This window comes from Erpetoichthys calabaricus, chromosome 6 (genome assembly GCF_900747795.2).
Source record: "Erpetoichthys calabaricus chromosome 6, fErpCal1.3, whole genome shotgun sequence".
Lineage (NCBI taxonomy): Eukaryota > Metazoa > Chordata > Cladistia > Polypteriformes > Polypteridae > Erpetoichthys > Erpetoichthys calabaricus.
In genome coordinates this window covers 63918102-63945576 of record NC_041399.2, presented here as the reverse complement: position 1 = coordinate 63945576, position 27475 = coordinate 63918102, and the positions used below count along the sequence as shown (strand labels likewise).

General features: G+C 38.1%; 1 protein-coding gene across 1 annotated transcript in view; it reads right to left on the bottom strand.

Annotated features, from left to right (window-relative positions):
- The window catches only part of LOC114653363 (carbohydrate sulfotransferase 9-like), a 154849-nt gene that overhangs the window by 110969 nt on the left and 16405 nt on the right, over positions 1-27475 (bottom strand). Inside the window, exon 2 of the mRNA XM_028803633.2 lies at positions 24227-24379. Within this exon, the coding sequence (XP_028659466.2) occupies positions 24227-24326 (100 nt within the window). The 5' untranslated portion in view covers positions 24327-24379. The remainder of the gene's footprint in view (positions 1-24226; positions 24380-27475) is intronic.

Here is a 27475-nt window from a genome sequence, read left to right as displayed (position 1 = left end):
AACTCTGTTGGTAAATGAGAAGTAAGTTGTGATCATTATAGCCCTAACTTTCTACGAAGTTTAAATTTTAAAGAACAAGACATTTTATTACCTTGAATAATTCAGTCTCGGACTCCTGCCTTAAAACATTCCATTGTTCACCCTAAAGACAAAACACAACAACAAAAAGAAGCTTTTGGAGACAGTTTTGGGGATTGAAATTGGGGTCCAATTTTAGTTGAAAGACCCTAAAAAGCTGAGTTGTGAGACTTCTCCAAACCCATGGGAAACACTGTGCCTTACCTTAAATAAACCTTAGTAAAAAAATCTCCTTTCTTGTTTCGGTAAGTGCCTTATAAGGTTACACTAGAATACAAAATCTCCAACAGCACAAAATTTTAAGCTTTGACACCTGAGTAATGAAGCTTGTATGACTTAAAGTACTTAACAGGCTGCAGGCAAAAATGAAAGACATTTCTTAAAGCTGGTTTCAAGACAAAGCTGAAATTAGGAAGAAAGTATGCAATCAGGTGTGTGGTTTATATTTTCCAAACTGTATGAATTTTCCTGTACATAATCATCTTTTTACACTGACCAACTATTTGATCAATACTTTTTATTTAGAAAGGACCTACAAAGTAGCAAAGAACAGATTCATTACTCATATATCAAACTACAAAACATATTCTAAAATGGCTCAGAACCAAATTCCTATACCACAAGAGAAAAGGAAATAAATTTTGTGGTATTAAACTTCAGAACAGAAGCCTTGTTTAGGAGTCTAGCCTAACTTCAGCTTTTATAGGACACTGTTAAATTAATTAAATAAATGTGAGGGTAACGGAACATCTTGACTATAACATTCTCAAACCTAAATGCAAAATTCTTCCATACATCTTGCCTTTTTTTGAACTTCTGCTTTCAATTAGCAACACAGTATTTTTTAGGCTTTTTTTAAGAGGTGCGTACAGCACTGAAAGCATGATTACTATGTCACTCTTGTTTTAATTGAATAATCCCCTTTTAAACTATGTGAGCAGGAGGTTAATTATTGGACAGCTGCTGGGACCTGTACTGGTAATGAGGACAAAAATGTTTTCAAGCTCAGCAACAGGTGCAGTGGCGAGGTCAGTTTTTTTGAAGGAATCTGACAGTGAGAGAGTCAGCTGTGTGGATCCAAGATGAACAAGTGTAAACAGGTGTGATCTCGCTGTGGAAGGACATCAATCTAATAAAGGAGTTTTAATGAACTTTGAATTGTGAAGGGCTGGAGAGCAGCAAGTGGGAGTGAGAATCAAGTACCCAATGGAGATACACCAATGAGATCATTAAGAGGGACTGGCCATCAAGAGCTGGTGATGGCAAGGTGACAAGTAGCACAAGGCCAAACAGCAGAAACAATGAATGCCACTGGGAATACCTTAGGGCTATGGAAGTACCAGAGTTGGAGTAGCTGCAGAGCTAACTGGTGTATTGAAGTGTGCATAGTACCTCTTCGGCTGTCTGCCTAACTACAGAGCAGAGGTTTATGCCCGAGAATATTAGAACATTAGAACAATCTAGATGAGAACAGGACAAATCGGACCAACAAAGCTGACCAGTCCTATCCACTTAATTCTTCCAAAATAACATCAAGTCTAGTTTTGAAAATACCAAAAGTCCTACTGTCTACTACACTAATTGGTAGCTTTTTCCATGTGTCAATGGTTCTATGTGTAAAGAAAATTTCCCAATATTTGTGCGAAATTTACCCTTAACAAGTTTCCAACTGTGTCCTCGTGTTCTTGCGTAACTCATTTAAGTAACAGTCTCGATCCACTGCACTAATTCCATTCATAATTGTAAACACTTCAAACCTGTCTCCTCTTAATCTTCTTTTGCTTACACTATCTTTTAATCATTCTTCATAGTTCTTCGTTTGTAGCCCTGGAATCAGACTAGTCACTCTTCTCTGGACCTTTTCAAGCACTGCTATGTCCTTTTTGTAGCCTGGAGACCAAAACTGCACACAGTACTCCAGGCGAGGCCTCACCAGTGCATTATAATGCTTGAACATAACCTCACTGGACTTCTGTATTCTAATCATCATGCTGTACAACCTAACATTCTTTTAGCATTTTTAGGGCTCGTTTATCCTTCACGCTCAGAATGCGCATCATGGCTGCCATGCGTTCCCAGCTTTCATTTGGCGCATCCTCTGAGCACATCCTCAGAAATTAACGCAACACGTGCGCGAGTTGCAGCACCAGCAAAAAGTCAGGGGCATAGTGTGATGCAGTAAGAATGTGACATCAGAGTCTCTGTTTACTATCTACATGTGACAGAAAGCCGCTTTGAGGGTCTGCGGGGATCGATGGTGCATGCTTTGATGTTTAATGAATGGTTCGATGTGGTGAAGCAAAATGCCGACCTACAAATGCATTTGTGATGCTTTTATATTCAAGCATCTTATATTCCCCATCATAATGACACGGTACATTTTAAAGGTCTCACATACCATCTTCTGTGCCATCTTTTTTTGTTTTTTTGCACCTTCACAACAGCATCAGAATGTATGGCAGCGTATTTGAGCCACAGAGAAAAAAATTAAGGACATGGTGAAAAGGTGTATTTTATGATTAAAGCGGATATTTCAGCTTTAATCTCGAAATATTCACTTTAACCTTGTAGTTTACTTTATCATTAAAGTAGACCATCGTAAATGTCATCTTAAAACCGACCTAGTTGTTAATTGCTATGTGCTTCTGGGGCTTCCTCCTGACCTGACAGCAGCAACAGCCACACAGAACACATTGCATTTATGATATTCCAGCTGTCTGCACATTTAGAATCCTTAGATTTATACTTGATATCACTTTCATGATGAAATGCATTAAACTATGTATGTTACATTTTACAGATAAGTCGTTAACTTCATTTAAATAATGAATACTGATTACACATGTTGTGGCGGCATGGTCTGTCTAACAGGGAGTCACGTCCCTTGTGTTACCTGCCTGAAGTTTGCATGTTTTCTTGGTGGGCTTCCAAAGTGTGTACCGGTTTCCATCCAAAAACATGAAGGTTTAGGGATTTGGTGACACTAAAATTAAGCTAGTGTATGTGTGTGCTTGTGTTCATGTTGCGATGAGCTGTTGTCCCATTCAGGGATTGTTTCTGTCTCGTGGCCGATGCTTGCAGGAATGGGCACATCCCTGGATTGATGAATTTAATCATTAAACATTCTTTTCAGAGATATTGCGGCAAGGTGTCCTCAGAATTTAATGGGTGTTTCAGGCAATTCACAACACAGTGAAGCTGTACCTGTTCTCACTGTGATGATATCTCGCACTGCCACCTATTGGAATCGCCCAGATTTATGTAACGTATGGGTGCAAGTATGAACAGTAGACGCTTGCGTAGCACTTGCATCTGCTGGAGCATGCGTCGCGTAAAGTATAAATCTTTCCTTATTGTCTTCTGAACACTGTATGGAAGTTGATAGCGTAGAGTCCATTACTAGATCCTTCTCATAAGGTTTACTTTTGATTTTCTGACCTCCCATTGTGTATTCAAACCCAACATTTTTACTTCCTATGTGTAATACTTTACATTTACTGACATTAAATTTCATTTGCCAAAAATATACCTAACCTGCATGCTGACTAACTACTGTACCTGTGTAATGATTCAACGGATTATACATTATCTGTTAATCCACCTATACTGGTATTACCTGCAAATTTAACTAGCTTGTTACTTACATTCCTATCAATTTTATTTATATATATTAAAAATAGCAGCAGCCCTAGCACTGACCCCTGTGGAACACCACTCTTAACATCAGCACATTTTGATAAAGTTCCTTACACCATAACCCTCTGCCTCTTATGTCTGACCCAATTTTATACCCATCAACAAACAAACCACACCCTAAACGCCCACTTCTTTTAGTTTGGTACTGAACCTCTCACGCAGCACCTTAAAGTTAATATAAATAACATCATATGCTCTACTTTGATCATATCCTTTTGTTGCTTCCTCACAGAATTCCAGAATGTTATTAAAACATGACTTTCATCTTTTGAACCCATGCTGACTATTCAGTAAAACTCTTGCTCTTGCCATATGTTGTTCAGTCTCTCTCTTAATAATTCGTTTCCATTAATTTACCTGTGATGCACATTAAGCTTCCTGGCCTATAGTTGTCTGGATCTGCCTACTCACCTCTTTTATAAAACGGGTTTATATTTTCCAGCCCAGACAGACAGACAGACAGACAGACAGACAGACAGACAGACAGACAGATAGAATACTTTATTAATCCCAAGGGGAAATTCACAATGATTCACATGATTTCAGCCTGTTTAATCTAAGCAGTACTTCCCCCTCTACAATTTCTAAATGAAGCAATACCTTCTCTTAGTAGTCCTTTCTACTGCTGAGAAGCTACCATTGTGTTTTCATACACCCTATGATTCTCATTGGAGTTATTAATCTTAAACATGTTTTTTTTCACTTGCAGCTTCTTCTTCCACTTTAACTCACTGCAGAGTCTCTTAAATTTCCTACTAATTCCAAATTTGGGTATCTACCTGCACTATATGTAAAATGTTTATACACCTGTTTCACTGCTTCTCGAATGTCTCCATAATTAAAAGCTTATCCCAGTCTATCCTCCTTGGACTTTACCACTTTATTCAAAATTTGCCTTACAAAAGTCAACCTTAACAGTTTTAGTCTTTGCATTCACACACTTCCAAAACATTGAGAACTGTATTATATTATGGTCACTTGACCCCAGAAGTTAAATCACCTCTACACCCTTAATTCAATCCTGATTATTACAGAATATTAAATCTAGACAGGCATCACACCGTGTTGGTGATTTAACATACTATGTTTAAAAACAGTCACTAATTACTTCTTAAAAACTCCTGTTCATATGCTCTGCTACTTACAAAGTTATCCCAGTTAATACTGAGGTAGTTAGTCGTCCATGACTATAATATCCCCCTGTAAACTTGTCTCTCTCGAGACATGACTTTTTCAGAGTAGATAACAAAGTAGAACGTCATAAAGAGGTTCCAAAACATTGGCGTGATACACATGCAGAGCAGGTTAGAGATAATGAAAGTACTAAAATTCAAAAGTCTCAAAAAATGATAGTAAAGATCGCATTAGCGCAAACAAATGGAAATTATTACTTGGTGAAATAACAGAACAGCAATAAGAGATGAAACATATTGTTCAGATTTAAAATTTAAGTCAGAGACTTGTAGATTGCCTAATTCGTGTTGCCATCAGGGAAAAGTAGTGTTTCTTCCCAATGAAGAGGCATATCTGTGAGAATTAAAAGATTTGTTATTTGGTGAAAGTGAAATCCACATATGCGAGCAGCAGAGACGCAAATTGATGGCACGTAGCACAGGCCAGGGGGTTGGCAAGAAAAGCGAGCAGGCAAAGCCCCCTAGTTTATTTAAATAAAATAATTTACAAAAAAAGTGGGCATTGGCACTGCAGATAACACACTCTAGCTCTACATGCGTAAGAAATTCAATCATTCAGCTTAATCTTTCATCGATCACATTTATCTCATTTAAAATTGTCCAAAATGTATCCATAGCAAGATCCAACCTGTGAGTACTGCAGTGTACTTTTTTAAAATATGGCAAGATTTAATTAATAAAATTTCAGAACAAGCATTCATATACTGTTTTGTTAGGTTTTGTCTTTTTTGTTCTGAATTTCTTTAACTTTGATTTTTTTTTGTTCTTAGTTTGACTTTGCAGTCATTTATTGAATAAGACCTGCTTGATTGCCTGCAATGTTATTTTCTTAAAATAAAAAAAAAAACTAATTTAAAGGAATACATTTAATGATTTGCTTTACTGCTTTCCAAGATTTTACCAGATTTATTCTCTTAACTGATTTGAATATTTTATGTATGGACCAGTTTGATTTATTCATTTGCCAATTTGCACAATAAACATAACCTTTTTGAACCTTTCAAACAAAAGATCTATATTTTACCTCTCTCATTTACTATTGTGTCCATCCTCAGTTTAATGAACTACTAATGGGTCAACCACCCATCTGAGGGTCAGGTATGACCTGGCACGGAGACCACTTAACAGAATCCCAGGAAGCCTGAGTTTAACGTAGTACTGTTAGAAGCAGACATGAACAGTGCAACAGCCAGTAACAAGAAGCTCTCACTGACTTTCCTTCATATTGATCCAACTTGCAAATTTGGCAGGGGGAAACTAGAGTACCTTCTGAACACAAGCATTACAAGATCAGTGATCAGAAGGGGAACCAAAACTAAGTGGTGTGAGAAATGTGCATTAGTTAGTGAAAATTGGGAAAGACCTCATGGAAATGTTCAAAAGTACAATATTGTCTGTGTAAACAGAAAGTTGCCAGGAGATTAACCTGTATGTGGGAAATCAGCAAAACTTCGAAAAAGTAATTAGATGGTGCATATTCATTAGGACCATAATATTATTAGTAGCTTATAGTTTATGTCCAGCCTGATAATCTATTAGTTCTAGAAATTATTTTTCAGTACAAGGAAACAGTATTCTCTCTCTTTCTGAAGGGAATTAAGCATACAATTTCAATAAAATAACAAGCTGTAATCCTTTTAAAGATTTCTGATATTAAACAGAAGTGCTACATTTTTTTGCTGTTATTTGGCAAAGAATAAAAATCTTTTTTAAAAGTAAGCTTTATAAATGGGAATAAATAGTTCAGAGTATATTCATAAATATATTCCCCATTTTTAGATCACGGCACAACTTTTCAAATGTATTTATTTTTTTCACACATACCTCAAGCAGTATGACATTGGTCATGTCCTCCATGTGCAACTTGCCTTGGTCTGGCATCTGTTGAATTAGCCATCCACCTATTTCCAAACCTGCTGTGAGGGATGGCCGGCCAAATATTCTGGCCCACACCTCCAGGCCGCCAGATGGAGCCCTCCAAGCAGCATGGAAGTTCTCCGAATTCCAGCAGGGCCTTATGGACCTTGTAGTTTTTATAAACAGCCCTGCTGGATACCATGGGGACCACCAGGAGCCACTGTAGGGAGGCTTGAGGAGTGCTACTTGCCCTATAACCCGGAAGTGCGTCCTGATCACATGACCGGAAGGAACGACATGCTTCCGGGTTGAAGAAAAGGGCTTTCAATCTGACCCGGAAGTGATGAGGGCTCATGGATTGCAGGGCTGGATCCACTTCCGGGTCAGGGACTATAAAGGTCTATGGGAAACCCCAGACGAGTGAGCTGAGCTGAGCTGGGTAGAAGGGTGGCAACGCATCTGGGAGAGGAGGATTGGTGATTATTGATTGATTATTGTGTTATATAAGTAGTGTAGAGTGGAGGGTGCTTGTGCACGTTATTATTATCAAATAAATAATAATTGTACTTTTACCCGGTGTTTGGAGTGGTACCTGAGGGTTCAAGAGGTCGATAGGGGCCTCAACTGCTACACTGCATATACGGAGCTGCTCCCTTGAACTTGCCTAGCAAAGTAACTTATTAGGCAGTCTGACAATGTAGAAGAGCAGAAATATTTAAAGTAATGCTGTGTGTTCTCTAACCCAGAAAAGTTTTAGGGGACTACTTTTGCTATGTGCACTATTTCTGGTTTTTCATGTGGGGCCTGTGAATGTTTTTCAATTTGATATACAGCTTTTCAATTTGATATACAGTCTGTTCTCTAACAATTTACATTACTTTATCTGTTCTCACTTGTCTTTGAGTTTGAATATTATAGCTTCTCAGATTACTGCAATATGACCTTAACACAACCAGCCTGAGACATTCAAACAAATATGGACCTTTAGTGTTTTTCTCAATATGTAGTGTGCGTGCATTTGTGTTTAATCAAAGTAATTCAACTGATATATGTAGGCCATATACAACAAACATTTCTCATGTTTGCCATTTTTGTACAGTACTCAAATAAATTAGCTTGTCATAAAACGAACAGTTTTAGACAGCAATTCTTATATTTGCTTCTATCTGCCACATGAGAATAAAAATAGGTTTCATAGCAAAACTGCATTTTCACATTATCATGTACTAATTAATGATGGGCTTCCATGATTTAATTTCTTAATGCAAATATAAATTTCCATCTCACTAATGGTTTAAAAAAAAAAAAAAAAAAAAAAAAAACACACACACACACACACACACAAACAAACAATGGTAGAAAAGTGCCTGCAGCAGTTCATAATTAGATGCATGTTACTAAAAATCAGAAAACAGAAAAGCAAGAAGCCACCAAAGAAGAAAAATGTCCTTCATGAATTGTAATTGTAAATAAAATGCAGTTCTATTTTCCATTCTTGAGGTGAATGCTAGACCTTTATGTACTTCACAGACGTTTTGGAAATAGTCATTTTATTTGCTGCAGTATTTTCTTTGCTTATGTATATTTAATGCTTTCAATTTTCTTTGCACTCAGAATAAGTTTCTTTCTTTCACACATAAATCAAGAAACCATGGTTTAATAGCAGTAATGTGTAGGAGACATGTCTGGAATTATAACCATTCAAACCACTATGATGTTTTTCACAGATGAATAGACAACATCATGAATAAAATGTGATTGTTAAGAGGTAAACAATATTTAACAAAAAATATCCCTTTATGCTGATGATATGGTTGTGTTCATTACTGATCCAAATTTAGATGAATTTTACAAGATCTCTGGGTTTAAAATTAATTTGTATAAAGGTGTGCCTTCTGCAGTTAACTCACTAGCATGCCACACTACAGTATATTAGAGCCCTTTCTTCTAAATTTCTTAGAATAGTTTAGGTATTTGGAGATTATAGTTACAAGGAAATTTAAAGATCATTTTAAATTCAGTTCCTGCACCTTGAAGGAAAGCATTATAAGAGATGCTAATTGATGATCAAATGTCTAGTGCTCTGCAGTGGGTAGAATTAATATTGTTAAAATGAATATCTTTTCAAAACTCATTTTTTCCAGAGTATTCCCATATTTACTCACTGATCTCTCTTCAAAAAGCTTGGCTTAATAAACTTGTTTATATGGTAGGAGAAAAGGCAACATATTAAAAGGATGGCAATACAAAGATCAAAAACAGAGGGTGGCATGGAGCTAATGCACTTCCAACTGCACTACTAGGCTGCGAATATTAATAAATTGAGATAACAGAAGGAAAATACCAGGAACACACCTGTTTGGTTGATCCTGGAAAGAAAATTATGTAAAAAAATACAATTTCAAAAGCACTATTCAGTGTTCCAGTATTTAATCATTTTCAGCAATTTACTAGTAAACTAATTGTGTTTACTTGAAATTTCAGAGATGTTTACATAGACAATGTGTTTACACACTTTGATCAATCTGTTGTAGATATGGAATTCATTCAACACAACTATTATTCTGTTTACAAGTCAGGAAGTTTGTTAAAAAATAATCTGTCTAACTTCCTTAATTCTCCATCAATGTCCACACTTGAATATACTTGAGGTAGTAATGAAGAGATATATGAAGTACTGTATTCATGGATTTTATTAACTACTTCAAAGTATTTACTACTAAATTGCTCTTTAGTAATGCTGGGATATAGACCTCTCTATATTGATTGTTCACAAAATCCATTCTTAAATAATTTGTGAAACACACTGCAATTCATCTTGAATTTGAACACTGGACACACCTTCCCATATTAACATGATTTAAAACATTCAGTATCATGGATTAGATGTAGCTCCAAATGGCTTTGACCTCAGTAGGTCATTTGTATTGGACTACCCTAAAATATAAGCAAATACATTTAACCAAAAACATCTAATATATCAGACAGTGTTGAATTTACAAACATTCTAAATCCACTTATAATAGAGTTGGGAGTACTGTGGGAAACCAGTTTATCATACATTTTAAAAATTACAACTTGTTCAAAATAGAAAAATCCTAATACACTCTCCATAATTCAATGGGAAGCATTAAATACCAAAAAGTAATTATATATATATATATATATATATATATATATATTTTTTTTTTTTTTTACTTGGAACCAACTGTACAGAAATCCTTTAGAATCTGGCAAGAAATTATTAATGTTATTCCACAGTCAATGTGCTGGGTTCCTGCCAAAATCTTTGTTTATCTCCTGTTGTTTTAGTCAATATGAATAAGTATAACATAATAGCTTTTTTGTTACTAATTAGCTTGACTGTTGTATTGTAATTCATCTATTGTAATGCATATATCTATTAAAAAAAGCAAACAATACTTAATGAAATGAACTTCCAGAGCATTTTTAATTAAGGTGAATGAAAGTTGTACTAATTACCAAACAAAACATTTAATATGTTGGTACATTGGTACTCGTTTCAATAATTCTGAGCTCAAGACCAAGTGTTGTAAGGTTTTCTTACACCTACACAAAAAAAACAAAGTTCTTAAAAAGTATGTGTGTGTAACATGAAAAACTTAACAATCACAGACATTTACATCATCATTTAATGAATAATTAAATATAAAAATGAGAAACCCGATTAAAAAAAAAATCCTCTACTGACTATTATGGGACACAACTTTTTCCTTTTACTTTCATAAGAAAATTTGAAAACTAAAATTGTGTGCATTTTGTTATTGAAAGAATGTTAATGTTGATAACAGTAATATAGTAATCAATTGTGTTGTATTTTGCTCTGACTTTGGAACAGAAATGGGGGCATTCCTTGAACCTAGTTTAGTAAGTAAGCCTTGATTGATTTGACATGCTGAGCTCACTTAAACTGGATTCGGAAAGTTATCATTGTTAAATCCATCCAACTAACTGTCATCTCTTAAGACTGCTCTTTAACTGGGCTGAAGATGAACCTTAGCATAGAGCTGTGGCTTCAGAGTTCAGGAAACTCCTAACAGATCCTCAGTGGAAGGTTACAACATTTTTTTACATATCTAATATTGATGCATTCTTAATTACATTCTTATTTGAATTCCTGATATGTTCTTCACAAAATAAAATATTAAAGTTTACTTTCAACTAAAACAACAAAAATGTAAAAATATGTCACATATCAATTATTAAGTCATTCGTCCCCATTACTCTTTTTCTGTCAATGACAGGCAACAGGAAAATATACAACTATAAAGCTTGTCAAGGTGTGCTCCCTAAAGTTAAAAATCACTCATTATACAAAGTACACTATATGACCAAAAGTGTGTGGGCATGCCTCCAGATTATTCAGTTGTAGTTGTGGTATTTCATTGATAACAGGTGCATAAAATCAAGCATATAGTCATGCAGTCTCTATTAACAAACACTAGAAGTACAATGGGTGATACTTAAGGGTGACTTTACACATGGCATTGTCATGGGATGCCACTTTTGCCACTAGTCAGTACATGAAATTTCTGCTTTGCTAGATCTGCTCCTTGGACTGTAAGTGTTATTACTGGTAAGTGGAAGTGTCTAGGAGCAATAACAGCTCACTCACAAAATGACAGATCACACAAATTCAAAGAGCAGGGCCGCCAAATGCTGAAGCATGTACTGTACCTTCCGTATTCTTGCTCACAACAGAGTTCCAAACTAGTTCTGGAAACAACACCACTGGAGTGGTGTAAAGCACATTTGACTCTGAGCAGTGGAAACATTTTTTTTTCTGGAGTGATTAATCACGCTTCACTATTTGGAAGTCTGAAGGATGAACTTGGGATTGGCAGGTGCCAGAAAAAACATGACCACAGAGTGTACTGTAAAGTTTGGTAGAGGAGGAATAACAGTCTTGGGTGGTTTTTCAGGGTTTGGGTTAGGATACTTGGTTCCAGTGAAGGACGCTGACCTCAAACCTTAATGAACTTCTTTGAGATGCATTAGACTGTGAATTGAACGCAAAGTATTTGTGTCCAATCCCTGTACCTTACCTCACGAATGCTCTTGCCACAAGTTCCCACAGACACACTCCAAAATATTTCAGTAAGCCTTCAGTGAATGGTGGAAGCTTTTCTATATGCAGGGGGGGGGGGGGGGGGGGGGTTGGAATTGGATTTCCAACAAGCTCAGGTGTGATGGCCAGGGGTCCACACACTTCTTGCCATATATTAATCCTGAGTCAATAAATGTCTAAGTAGCACAGAGATCTTTATAGTAACATAATGTACAAGTAAAAATGACACACTTTTCGGATCAACTGCCATGTGCCCCTTTTCTTAAGAATCTTACTGAAATGCAAGCTTGTGTACTACATAGAGCTTTTAATTCTTACCACCCCAAATAATGATTAGAAAAAAAGCCCCTTTTCATTTTTGATACATATCATGACAAAATGTGTATGTACATAATAATAATGAAAAATATCTCAAATAGATTCACTAGCACAACTCGATAATTTCATTGTCTCTTTCTTATTATTATAATATTCCATATTGTTCTCTTTCACTGGTGAAACATTAAAAAGACAAAATCTATACATATTAATAAAAGGCAAAGCCCTCACTGACTGACTGACTGACTCATCACTAATTCTCAAACTTCCCGTGTAGGTGGAAGGCTGAAATTTGGCAGGCTCATTCCTTACAGCTTACTTACAAAAGTTAGGCAGGTTTCATTTCGAAATTCTACACGTAATGGTCATAACTGGAACATGTTTTTTGTCCATATTCTCTAATTGAGGAGGCGGAGTCACGTATCGCATCATCACGCCTCCTACGTAATCACGTGAACTAAAAAAAAGGAAGAGATTTACAGCACGAGTCAAATGCGGGAACGAAGGTAAATGACGTTAATTTTTGAGTGTCTTTTAATACTGTGTAAGCATACATATTAACATGTGCAATTAAACGTGCATTCACGGGGTGATTTCTCAGGCTTAAAAGCTTTGCTTAGCTTATTGTCAATATCTTTACACGTTTTTTTAAGACTTATTGACTGAAACAGTCTTTCACGAAAAAAGTTAGGGCTTTGCTACAGGATACACCCTCCAAGTAAAAATAAAATATATATTTCTGTTTTATTTAAACCTTTTAAGTTCGTATGCATAGCCCCAATTGGCTGTTTAATTTTTTTTTTCTTTCTTCAGTAATATTTAATCTCCTTAAAGAAAAAGAACATATCCATTTTACTTTTTTTGTATCTCTTTAGTAATATTTTAGTGTAAAAGGATAACCAGTATTTAAACCTTTTATGTTACTTATACATTTATTTTACACAATGTTGAAAAATTAATAAGAAAGCTACATATTTTGGCAGCTGCTGCTTTAATTTTCAATGAAATGAAAAAAGCTCTCCAAGAGAAAACGTCAATGAAGAAGAAATAGTTTGCACTATCTAAAAATGAGAAACCCTCATTTATAAAAGTTTGCTGCAGATGACTTAACTGAAAATAAATGAATAGTTCCTATGTGTATAATACATATTTATCTATTTTACTTATGCCTTTATTCCAGCAACTTACAACATCTGAGGTACAATTTGTTACATTACTTTTGTTTTTTGCAGCACAGGCAGGTGAACTGACTTCCTCAGGGTCACACAGTGGTGTCAGTACCACGATTTGAACTGACAAGCTCCGGGTTTACTGAAATATTACTGAAGAAAGAAAAAAAACGAAAACAGGCAAATGGGGCTATGCATACAGATGTCCATCCATCCATTATCCAACCCGCTATATCCTAAATACAGGAGCCAATAAGTAGATATGTATATATACAGTATATATATATATATATATATATATAAATATATATATATATATATATAAATATATATATATATATATATATATCCATCCATCCATCCATCCATTGTCTCCCGCTTATCCGAGGTCGGGTCGCGGGGGCAGCAGCTTGAGCAGAGATGCCCAGACTTCCCTCTCCCCGGCCACTTCTTCTAGCTCTTCCGGGAGAATCCCAAGGCGTTCCCAGGCCAGTCGAGAGACATAGTCCCTCCAGCGTGTCCTGGGTCTTCCCCGGGGCCTCCTCCCGGTTAGACGTGCCCGGAACACCTCACCAGGGAGGCGTCCAGGAGGCATCCTGATCAGATGCCCGAGCCACCTCATCTGACTCCTCTCGATGCGGAGGAGCAGCGGCTCTACTCTGAGCCCCTCCCGGATGACTGAGCTTTTCACCCTATCTTTAAGGGAAAGCCCAGACACCCTGCGGAGGAAACTCATTTCAGCCGCTTGTATTCGCGATCTCGTTCTTTCGGTCACTACCCATAGCTCATGACCATAGGTGAGGGTAGGAACATAGATCGACTGGTAAATTGAGAGCTTCGCCTTGCGGCTCAGCTCCTTTTTCACCACGACAGACCAATGCAGCGCCCGCATTACTGCGGATGCCGCACCGATCCGCCTGTCGATCTCACGCTCCATTCTTCCCTCACTCGTGAACAAGACCCCGAGATACTTGAACTCCTCCACTTGGGGCAGGATCTCGCTACCAACCCTGAGAGGGCACTCCACCCTTTTCCGGCTGAGGACCATGGTCTCGGATTTGGAGGTGCTGATTCTCATCCCAGCCGCTTCACACTCGGCTGCGAACCGATCCAGAGAGAGCTGAAGATCACGGCCTGATGAAGCAAACAGGACAACATCATCTGCAAAAAGCAGTGACCCAATCCTGAGCCCACCAAACCGGACCCTCTCAACGCCCTGGCTGCGCCTAGAAATTCTGTCCATAAAAGTTATGAACAGAATCGGTGACAAAGGGCAGCCCTGGCGGAGTCCAACTCTCACTGGAAATGGGTTCGACTTACTGCCGGCAATGCGGACCAAGCTCTGGCACCGATTGTACAGGGACTGAACAGCCCTTATCAGGGGGGCCGGTACCCCATACTCTCGGAGTACCCCCCACAGGATTCCCCGAGGGACACGGTCGAATGCCTTTTCCAAGTCCACAAAACACATGTAGACTGGTTGGGCAAACTCCCATGCACCCTCCAGGACCCTGCTAAGGGTATAGAGCTGGTCCACTGTTCCGCGACCAGGACGAAAACCACACTGTTCCTCCTGAATCCGAGGCTCGACTATCCGACGGACCCTCCTCTCCAGGACCCCTGAATAGACTTTTCCAGGGAGGCTGAGGAGTGTGATCCCTCTGTAGTTGGAACACACCCTCCGATCCCCCTTCTTAAAGAGGGGGACCACCACCCCGGTCTGCCAATCCAGAGGCACTGTCCCTGATGTCCATGCGATGTTGCAGAGGCGTGTCAGCCAAGACAGTCCTACAACATCCAGAGCCTTGAGGAACTCCGGGCGTATCTCATCCACCCCTGGGGCCCTGCCACCAAGGAGTTTTTTGACCACCTCGGTGACCTCAGTCCCAGAGATGGCGGAGCCCACCTCTGAGTCCCCAGGCTCTGCTTCCTCATTGGAAGGCATGTTAATGGGATTGAGGAGGTCTTCGAAGTATTCCCCCCACCGACCCACAACGTCCCGAGTCGAGGTCAGCAGCGCACCATCCCCACCATATACAGTGTTGACACTGCACTGCTTCCCCTTCCTGAGACGCCGGATGGTGGACCAGAATCTCCTCGAAGCCGTCCGAAAGTCGTTCTCCATGGCCTCCCCAAACTCCTCCCACGCCCGAGTTTTTGCCTCAGCAACCACCAAAGCCGCATTCCGCTTGGCCTGCCGGTACCTATCAGCTGCCTCCGGGGTCCCACAGGACAAAAGGGTCCTGTAGGACTCCTTCTTCAGCTTGACGGCATCCTTCACCGCCGGTGTCCACCAACGGGTTCGGGGATTGCCGCCACGACAGGCACCGACCACCTTACGGCCACAGCTCCGGTCAGCTGCCTCAACAATAGAGGCACGGAACATGGCCCATTCGGACTCAATGTCCCCCACCTCCCTCGGGATGTGGTCGAAGTTCTGCCGGAGGTGGGAGTTGAAGCTACTTCTGACAGGGGGCTCTGCCAGACGTTCCCAGCAGACCCTCACAACACGTTTGGGCCTACCACGCCTGACCGGCATCCTCCCCCACCATCGAAGCCAACTCACCACCAGGTGGTGATCAGTTGACAGCTCCGCCCCTCTCTTCACCCGAGTGTCCAAGACATGTGGCCGCAAGTCCGACGACACGAGCACAAAGTCGATCATCGAACTGAGGCCTAGGGTGTCCTGGTGCCAAGTGCACATATGAACACCCCTATGCTTGAACATGGTGTTCGTTATGGACAATCCGTGACGAGCACAGAAGTCCAATAACAAAACACCGCTCGGGTTCAGATTGGGGGGGCCATTCCTCCCAATCACGCCCTTCCAGGTCTCACTGTCATTGCCCACGTGAGCATTGAAGTCTCCCAGCAGAACGAGGGAGTCCCCAGAAGGTATGCCCTCTAGCACCCCCTCCAGGGACTCCAAAAAGGGTGGGTACTCTGAACTGCTGTTCGGTGCATACGCACAAACAACAGTTAGGACCCGTCCCCCCACCTGAAGGCGAAGGGAGGCTACCCTCTCGTCCACCGGGGTAAACCCCAATGTACAGGCTCCAAGTTGGGGGGCAATAAGTATACCCACACCTGCTCGGCGCCTCTCACCGGGGGCAACTCCAGAGTGGTACAGAGTCCAGCCCCTCTCAAGGAGATTGGTATATATATATATATATATATATATATATATAGTTACATAACCTCTTTAACACACTACTTCTCCACTGCGAAGCGCGGGTATTTTGCTATATATATATATATATATATATATATATATATATATATATATATATATATATATATATATATATGACAGCAACACTCATAACAATGACAACACAATTACATATATATATATGTACATATGTATATATATATATATATATGTGTCAATCTATGTATGTATGTCTAGATAGATATATATATATATATATATCTGTACATATGTATATATATGTGTATATATATCTAGATGTGTATATATGTAGGTATGTAAATATTTATATATATATATATATATATATATAATGTATATATGTATATATATATATATGTATATGTTTATGTATGTGTATATATATGTAGATATGTGTAGATATGTATATATATGTATGTTTATGTGTGTGTGTGTGTATATTATATATATATATATATATATATATATATATATATATATATATATATATATATATATATATATATATATATATATATATATAAAAGACAGCAACACTCATAACAATGACAACACAATTACATTGACAATCATGTTACGTTATTTTTAAAATGTTTCCTTTTTTTTTTTCATAACCTCTTTAAACACACTAATTCTCCGCTGCGAAGCGCGGGTATTTTGCTAGTGTTTTATTATTGAGAACCTGCCAGTATAATAGAAACATTATAAAAACTTACAAGAATGGTCTGGTACTGATAAATTGCATATAGATGTTTGTGGTTTCAATCAGTGCATGCAATGTAAGTTTTCTTTCAACAGCCGTGTACGATCATCCATGGCATACTTATTCCTTGAAAATTTGAGGGATAAGATAAAAATGGCAAACAATCAAAGTTATTTTTTATATCACCAGCAAAAACTATTATTAAAGGATGGCACAGGATCCATGACATTTACTGTTAGCTAAAGATTAGCAAAACCAACTTTATATGAAAAGAGTTGAAGCCATACATTGCCACCAAATTTTCTCACAAATCAATGTAATTAGTTTGTTATAGATTGCCACACAGACTTTTTCAATTTCTTAATAGCAGTTACTGTACATCTCCTATTTGTGTTATTAAAAGATGAAGTATTACTTCTCGTTCAGCCCTTCAAAATGGACTATCCTTGTCTTAGTAACATATTCTTATAGTTCACAGCAATTAAATAAAACTATTCCAAAATAGGCACAAAATTTGTAGAGGCTGCACTCTCCTCTGTGTTTTTTGAATCGCGATGAATATTTGACAATTGTTTTATGGGGTTCCTTCAATATCACAACTGCGCGCATAATCATGGATTGCCTAAACCTGTTTTGATTGTGCAGAGTAAAAGCAACAGGACCAGAAGATAGGCAAGACAAAAATCACAATGAAAACTCCAAAAAATTAAGTTGAATATAAAATGCAAAAATTGAGTTGAGCAAATAAGAAATTCTAACTCCTTAAATCAATGGATATAATAACTAATATGGTGAGAGGTTCCCATTTTTGGTATCAAAATACTGGACACAATGGTGTTGTCATTCGGTAGCAATGTGGCTAACAAAAAGTAAACAAGAACCACCAAAAATGGACATTCTCACAAAACAGCAAAAATGTTAAGGCAATAAGATACATTTATATGGTCTTATAAATTCACATACATAAAATAACTGTATTCCATATTTTGCAAAATTAAAATAAAGAAAATATGTGGCACAAAACTTCAGCCAAATTTAAAAAATACCCCAGTTCATAACAGTGTTCACCATGGAGCTTTATTCATACATTTGGACTTCTACTGGATATTCACATAGTCTTCTCTGGCTAAGAAAAAAAAATGTTCAGTTTCCAGAGCCTCAAAAAAGCTGTCTATACTGATAAATTAAATAAACCTTGCCTTGTTTGTGTATACAAAAAATTCTGTCATCAATTTTCTGATCCCACAGTTTGGTTTGACAACATTGGCTTTTTTTCATTTCTGGACAGAATGAACAGAATGCTAGGACTCGATGAGGAACACAAGTTTGATAATTTTCATTATCAAATTAAATCAGTAAAAAACAATAATCAATTAGGAAGCATGCAGACTCCTGGTTCTCAATGCGACCAGATTTTTTGACTTTCCAGAATGTATACAGAGTTTTTCATCCTAGTTGATTATCAATAAGCAGAATACTCACACTAGATTATGAATGATAGCTGTCATTGTTCTTCTTTCTAATATGTGCCGGCTTCTGTAACTTGCCTCACACGCAGCAGATATCGCTACTCTTTTTTACTTTCTGCCATATCATGTTCTCAATCAGTTTGATGCAAGAAAGAAGTGATCCCTGATAACTGGAAATGTGGAAGTTACCCACATTTTTTGCTTTACCAGAGTGTATCATGTCATAAGCTTTTGATTAAGACCAAGATCAAGGTGCTAGCCCCAGTGTGACAGACTGGCACAACCTATACCATTATTAAATAAACATGTTAACCAAAATATGAAATTAACAAAAGAGCCTTTATGTACATTTCAAAAACAGTAAAAGAACAGAAAATAGATACATCAGAAGGTCATTAATTACTAACATACAAAATAAAAGTATGCATTAAGACAACAGAATAAGATCACGCATTTAACAATAGACAACTGTAAATAATAAGGCCCACAAGCACTCAACATAAAATCAAAAACATATGAGAATCTGCAAATTATAAACTAAAAAGATTTTTCCAGTGAATAGAAAAAACACTGCCCAAAACCACTTAAGCTCACAGATAGAGCTTAAGCAGTGAAGAATACAGGAATGCTTTAGGCCAATTAGAGCTTCAACCACTAGCATGTAGCATAAACCACAAACCATCAAAATCAAAAGGGAGAGAGAGAGAGAATTCAGTACAAAAGGAAAACAATAAATGGAGGACTTGAGAAATGTACTTGGCTGCTCTTTTCTGCTCACAATTTAGTCTTTTTTGCAGCATAATGCAAAAAATATGTCTTGGTAAAAAGTTCAGAATAATTGGCATTTATTTGTAATAAACAGCTTTTACAATTCTGTGTATAATCTCATTAGCCTTTAAATTGCTTTAGCAAACAGTCATGCAGATATGGATTCAGCAGTTACCAAGTTACTGCCAAGTTAAAGAGCTACCTATTTTACCATCGCTTCATATGAACTAACAAATACCTCAGTTTTAATGTTAATCATTTCCATGTTTTTATGGCATTTCGATATTTTTTTTAATGATATATTAATTTATAAATTATTAATTTAATAATTCATCTTCTTCCAGCTGCTCCCATTAGGGGTCACCACACTGGATCATCCATTTCCATATCGTCCTGTCCTCTGCATCTTGCTCTGTTACTCCTATCACCTGCATGTGCTCTCTCACCACATCCATAAACATTCTCATAGGCCTTCCTCTTTTACTCTTGCCTGGCAGCTCCATCCCTGGCATCCTTCCCCCAAGATACCCAGCATCTCTCCTCTGCACATGTCCAAATGAATGCAATCTCACCTCTCTGGCTTTGTCTCCAAACCATCCTATCTGAGCTGCCCTTCCATTATACTCATTCATTCCTTATCCAGTCCATCCTCATCACACCCAATGCAAATCTTAACACATAGCTGGTCTCACTACAATCTTGAAGACCTTCCCTTTCACTCTTGCTGAATAAATCATTCCTGACACTCCCCCTCCCACTCTACTCTTCCTGCACTCTCTTCTCCTCTCTTTCACACTCCCTGTTACTCTGTACTATTGATTCAAAGTATTCACAGTGGCATACACAAGATTGGGAACCTTGCTTAAAATGTGTTACTGTGAATACTTAAGTGGGCAGAAGATGAACTGATTACCAAAAAGCATAAAGTTAAAGATGACACATTTCTATTCAGCATTTTATGCAAGATTAGTGTATTGTTTTTGTTTTGTATAATTGTACAGTGAAAAAACGAAAGGGGCACCAGGGAATGAAAAAACGAAAGGGGCCCCAGGGAAAGGTTTGGGCACCTCAAGATATCTGAGGTCTCAGGTAACTTTTACCAAGGCTACAAGAAGATAGCAAAGTGTTCTCAGGTAGCCATTTCCTCAGTTCATAATGTTATTAAAGAAATGGCAGTTAACAGGAATGGTGGAGGTCAAGTTGAAGTCTGGAAGAACTACACGTTGGATTGGTACAAACGCAAATAAAAAGCCACATTTGATGGCAAGAGACCTTCAGAAAGATTTAGCAGACTCTGGAGTGGTGGTGCACTGTTCTACTGTGCAGCAATATCTGAACAAATATGACCTTCATGGTAAATTCAGCAGAAGAATACCTTGCCTAAATTCTAGCCACAAAATTTAGTACCTGACATTAGCACATGAACATTTAAACAAGCCTGATGCATTTTGGAAACAACACTATCCTCGTCTTCTTGATTTTCAACATCATCCTACAGACCACCATTATGCTGCCTAACTACGCTTTCCCTGCCACCACTTTGCAGTCTCCAATCTCCTTCAGACTGACCCTCCTGCATAGGATATAATCCACATGTGTACATCTTTCTCCACTCTTGTATGTCACCCTTTGTTCCTCCCTCTTCTTAAATTTCATATTCACCACAGCCTGTCCATCCTTTTCACAAAATCCACTACCATCTGACCTTGTACATTCCTCTCCATACCTACCTATCACCTCCTCATTCCCTCTGTTCCCTTCACCAACATGTCCACTGAAATCCACTCCAATCACCACTCTTTCCCCTTTACGTACACTCTCCACCACTTCATCCAACTCACTCAAAAAATCTTCTTTCTCATCCATCGCACACACTTGCATATGCACTAACAACATTCATCCTCACACCTTCAATTTCCAGGTTCATAATCGGCACTCTGTCTGACACTCTTTTCACCTCCAAAACACTCTTGACATACAGTTCCTTCAGGATAACCCCTACCACATTTCTCCTTCGATCCACACAATGGTTGTACAATGTGAACCTCCCTCCAATACACCTGGCCTTACTCCCCTTCCATTTGGTCTCTTGCACGCACAATTTATCAACCTTCCTTCTCTCCATCGTATCGGCTAACTCTCTCCCTTTACAAGTCATACTGCCAATATTTAAAGTTCTTACCCTCCTTCCTTCTCTCCATCGTATCAGCTAACTCTCTCCCTTTATCAGTCATACTGCCAATATTCAAAGTTCTTACCCTCCTTCCTTCTCTCCATCGTATCAGCTAACTCTCTCCCTTTATCAGTCATACTGCCAATATTCAAAGTTCTTACCCTCACTTCCTCTCTCCTAACCTTCCTCCAGACATGCCTTCCCCCTCTTCTTCTCCTTCAGCCAACAGTAGTCCAATATCCCCCAGCACCCTGTTGGCAGCCATTGATAACCCAGGCCATGACCAATCCAGTATGGAAATCTGTATTGTTGTCTGCATATTGATCTGGCAAAATTTTACCCTTCATGACATAAACCCTCCCCTTCTATCTGGGCTTGGGTCCAGCACAAACCAGTTTGTTTCTTCATGCATCATACTGTATATTATATATATATATATTTTTTTGCATTTAAAATTATATTTTTAATATAGACTTCTAAATTATTTTATAGAATTTCTAGGAGGCAACTTATGAATCTCAAGACTAAAATGTCACAAAGCATTCAATGTGTTTTACCACAACATTCTGAAGATTACGGTTTATAAAGAGGAAATGGAAAAGTAAGTAGGGGTGAGGTGGTGTGTGTAACATCACTAAATAAATACTTTGAAAAGGAAAAAAAAAGAACTGTCTCAGATTTTCAGCATTAAACTTTTTAAACATGCATAGCCTTTTTAAAAATGCTAACAGTGTGTAAGGTCTCTACAGTAAATCAATGAACTCATTTGGAGATCATAAAGTTGTTTTATTGCTGGTTGGCAGAAAGAGTGGGGCAAGTGCAGATTATTGATACTACAAATTTGATTATCCATCAGCTAAAACTCATGTTTTTGAAATGTCTGGGAAAAAACACTAAGCAGACAGCTAAGATGTAATATTGCTCATATTAATGCTTTTCAAACAGACAATGTGCCATTTTAAATATAAAAATCAGGATGCCAGATGCATCAGGATACAAATTGGCAAATACAGAAATACAAAGCAAGCACACTTATTTCATTAAAGTAAATATTTTGTGTAAGTCTGTATAAAATTTGCATTTCTTCACCCTTTCCAGACGTGCAATAGTACTTTGTTTAATTATTGCAAATGAAGCAACTTGCATTTCTTGACCCTTTCCAGTCGTGCAATATTACTTTCTTGTTTAATTATTGCAAATGAAGCAACGTTAATAACTTAAGATTTCAAATAATAAATATGCAGAATTGACACATTGAAATCAAATTTTAAAAACTGTACAAGAATTAAGAATCCTAGGTAATCATTGGATTGGTAAACAAGTTCCCCATTGCTTTTCAAAACAGATGTGTAATATTTTGATCAATAAAAATTAGATAAAAAAATAACTAATCTCAGCCAGGGTACCATAATGTGAGAGGTCTGTATGTTCTACATTCTTTGTGGGCTTTTCTCCAGGTACTTGATTTGTACCCACATATTAGGACAGGCTCCAACTGCTTATAGCTCTCAACTGGATTAAGCAAGTTTGAGTATGTAATGCAATGTCACTAGAAAATTAAAAGCATCAGTATTCTATGTTAGAGCATAACTGATCAGACTCTAACCTATGAAACTTTCACTTGGTGAAATAAGTCAGTCACAAAATAATTTTCAGCAATAACATACCCTTTGATGAATATCTTATGTTTTGCCATGATTTATAGCACAGTATTACCTGCCCAATGACCAAAACACATATTAAAAATGAAATTAAAAAAAAAAAAGACACTGTAACTTGAAGGATAGTTAAAAAAGGAGCTCTTCTATCTCGGTAGCCTGGGTTGCTCAGTTTAAAAGTGGTTAGAGAAAACTGGCTAATAACAGAATAGCTTCAAATCTTTAGTCTGAATATGCTCCAAGGCTTGATCAAAAACAATGACCTCACATTAACTTGTGCACTACAAACTGCAATGTCAGGCAAAAAAGAAGCAGATCTTCAGGAAAAGAAATACTTGCTTATCAAAGTATGTCAGATTTTTGAATTTTTCTGATAGTGTAAAAAGCCAAAACATTTTTAGCAGATCATAACAAAGCTACAATAAAATCTATCTGCACTTCCACTCTCAGCCATTCTGTGTGAAGCAGATAAAGCGCACCGTTCCATGAAAATAAAACAGGACCATTACTATAAATCTACAAAGGAAAATAGGTACTGGCTATCTTTTTTTTTTTTTTTTTAAAATGAAAGGCAGCATTTCACATTTTTTTTTTAACTGGAGCCACACAAGCAAATTGTGTCTAAAATATTCAGCTATACAATCATTCTTAAGAAACAAAAATATTAAAAGGCTAAAGGTGTATTGGTAAGACAAACACTTATTGCACAGAAAGTATTCATGCATATGGAAGATGGTGATGTAGAAGATCACAACAGAATATGTACAATATTGTGAACAAAATATTCAACAATGACTTGAGTTGGTGGCTTTCAAGCAGTAAAAGACTGCATTATGCACAAGAAAAACAAACTTTTACTTACCATAAGGAGTGCCATTGTGTTTAAATTGTATGTAAATGCAACAAAGCAGGCTCACTACTCCAAGGGTTAAAGTTGACAGAAAAAAGTGCTTCAAACTCATTTTTACAAAATGAGGACTTCGAACAAAAGATGTTTATGAACACCAGATCTAATCTAGAAGATAATAAAGATAAATAAAAAAAAATGATTTTGGAACTGAGACAGAAGAATACAACATAAAAGATATTTAAAGTATATCTGAGAATGTCATGGTTTACTTTAGATCTTGTTATGTGACCACTTAAAAAGGAATCAATGTTGAAATATTTTTATATAAATGTTACAGATAACAGAGGGAACTTAATGCATTATTGGCTTCTTAATTTTAAACTGTAAATCTCTAATTCTTTAAAGCAAATGTTTTGTGGATCGCTAATTACATTTATCCATTTGTTTCCATCCACTTATAAATTTGAAAACAAACAAAAATGCAATTACATTTCTATCGGGTCATTTTCAAGCATAAAAAAAAAGGTAAAAATGTATGTCACTTCATGCAAAAACAGTTTTCCCACAAATATTGTTTTATATCAGATAACTTCTTGATCTAATCATCCTTTGAGTTCCATTACAAATTGATAGATAGATTGACTGACAGATAGATGGACATTACTTGTCCCCAGGGTGATATATGGCTTTTTACAGAAACCCTTTAAATAAATAAATAATAAATAGGCAGATAATAAGTGAGTGAATAAATAAATAACTATAAACACACACTTTGATCTGAGCACACACACAAAGCCACAAGGATGGCTATAAAGCAAGAAAATTAAAAAGAAAGAAATTTTCTGACTTGGTTGTCACAGTCACAGTGGGGCACTATTATATAGATGTATTGTTGTTGGTCTAAATGAGCCCCTTCTAGCATTTCTTGACACAAAATGTTTGTTTATTACATTTGCTTAGTCAAGCACTGGGCTATATGCCTACAAAGATCTCAAGTTTTTAAACTGAAATGATGTTTATTACTATGTTAGTTTATTTCTAAAATGGCATTGTAATATCTTGTTGTACTGCTTCACTTTTTGCAAAATTTATATTTAGAACAATAAATTGCATTTTGATTGACACAATAATCCAGATGACATAAAATAACCATCTTTGACAAATGTTTTTGTGAACTGCTTAAAGTTCCAAAGGCTTTGCACAGTATTGTGTATATATAATATATATAACTTAATATATACAACTTTATATATAATATAAAGGGCGGCAAAGGAGCAGTACAGGAGAAAGCTGGAGCAGAAGTTGCAGAATAACAGCATGAAGGAAGTGTGGGATGGGATGAAGATCATCACTGGCTGCAGATCGAAGCGGGGTGCCACCATCGAGAGAGACGTGAAGGCGGCAAACCAAATGAACAGCTTCTTTAACAGGTTTGACCACCCTAACCCACTCTCACCTCGGAGTACTGCACCCTCCACACATCCTTCTGCTGATACCAGCATAGGAGAGACATCCCCACCCACAATTACAACAGCGCAGGTGAGCAGAGAGCTGAGGAGACTTCATACCAGCAAAGCAGCGGGTCCAGATGGAGTATCGCCACGACTGCTGAAGGTCTGTGCATCGGCGCTGGGGGGTCCTCTACAGTGCATCTTCAACCTGAGCCTGGAACAGGGGAGAGTCCCGAGGCTTTGGAAAACATCTTGCATCACCCCAGTCCCAAAGGTATCATGTCCTAGTGAGCTGAATGACTTTCGGCCTGTTGCTCTGACGTCACATGTGATGAAGACCACGGAGAGGCTGCTGCTTCACCACCTGAGGCCACAGGTTCAACACGCCCTCGACCCTCTGCAGTTTGCATATCAGGAGAAGGTGGGAGCGGAGGATGCCATCATCTATATGCTACACCGATCCCTCTCCCACTTGGACAGAGGCAATGGTGCTGTAAGAATTATGTTTCTAGACTTCTCTAGCGCCTTCAACACCATCCAACCTCTGCTCCTTAGGGACAAGCTGACAGAGATGGGAGTAGATTCATACCTGGTGGCATGGATCGTGGACTATCTTAAAGACAGACTTCAGTATGTGCATCTTGGGAACTGCACGTCTGACATTGTGGTCAGCAACACAGGAGCGCCACAGGGGACTGTACTTTCTCCGGTCCTGTTCAGCCTATATACATCGGACTTCCAATACAACTTGGAGTCCTGCCACGTGCAAAAGTTCGCTGATGACACTGCTATCATGGGCTGCATCAGGAGTGGGCAGGAGGAGGAGTATAGGGACCTAATCAAGGACTTTGTTAAATGGTGCGACTCAAACTACCTACAACTGAACACCAGCAAAACCAAGGAGCTGGTGGTGGATTTTAGGAGGCCCAGACCCCTCATGGACCCCGTGATCATCAGAGGTGACTGTGTGCAGATGGTGCAGACCTATAAATACCTGGGAGTGCAGTTGGATGATAAATTAGACTGGACTGCCAATACTGATGCTGTGTGTAAGAAAGGACAGAGCCGGTTATACTTCCTTAGAAGGCTGGCGTCCTTCAACATCTGCAATAAGATGCTGCAGATGTTCTATCAGACGGTTGTGGCGAGCGCCCTCTTCTACGCAGTTGTGTGCTGGGGAGGCAGCATAAAGAAGAAGGATGCCTCATGCCTGGACAAACTGGTGAGGAAGGCAGGCTCTATTGTTGGCATGGAGCTGGACAGCTTGAAATCTGTGGCAGAGCGACGGGTGCTTAGCAGGCTCCTATCAATTATGGAGAATCCACTGCATCCACTAAACAGTGTCATCTCCAGACAGAAGAGCAGCTTCAGCGACAGACTGCTGTCACTGTCCTGCTCCACTGACAGACTGAGAAGATCGTTCCTCCCCCAAACTATGCGACTCTTCAATTCCACCTGGAGGGGTAAACGTTAACATTATACAAAGTTATTGTCTGTTTTTACCTGCATTGTTATCAATCTTTAATTTAATATTGTTTTTTGTATCAGTATGCTGCTGCTGGAGCATGTGAATTTCCCCTTGGGATTAATAAAGTATTTATCTATCTATCTATATAGTACTGTGCAAAAGTTTTAGGCAGGTGTGAAAAAATGCTGTAAACAAAGAATGCTTTCAAAAATGGAAGTGTTAATTTATTTTCATCAATCAACAAAATGCAGTGAATGAACAAAAGAGAAATATAAATCAAATCAATATTTGGTGTGACCACCCTTTGCCTTCAAAACAGCATCAATTCTTCTAGGTACACTT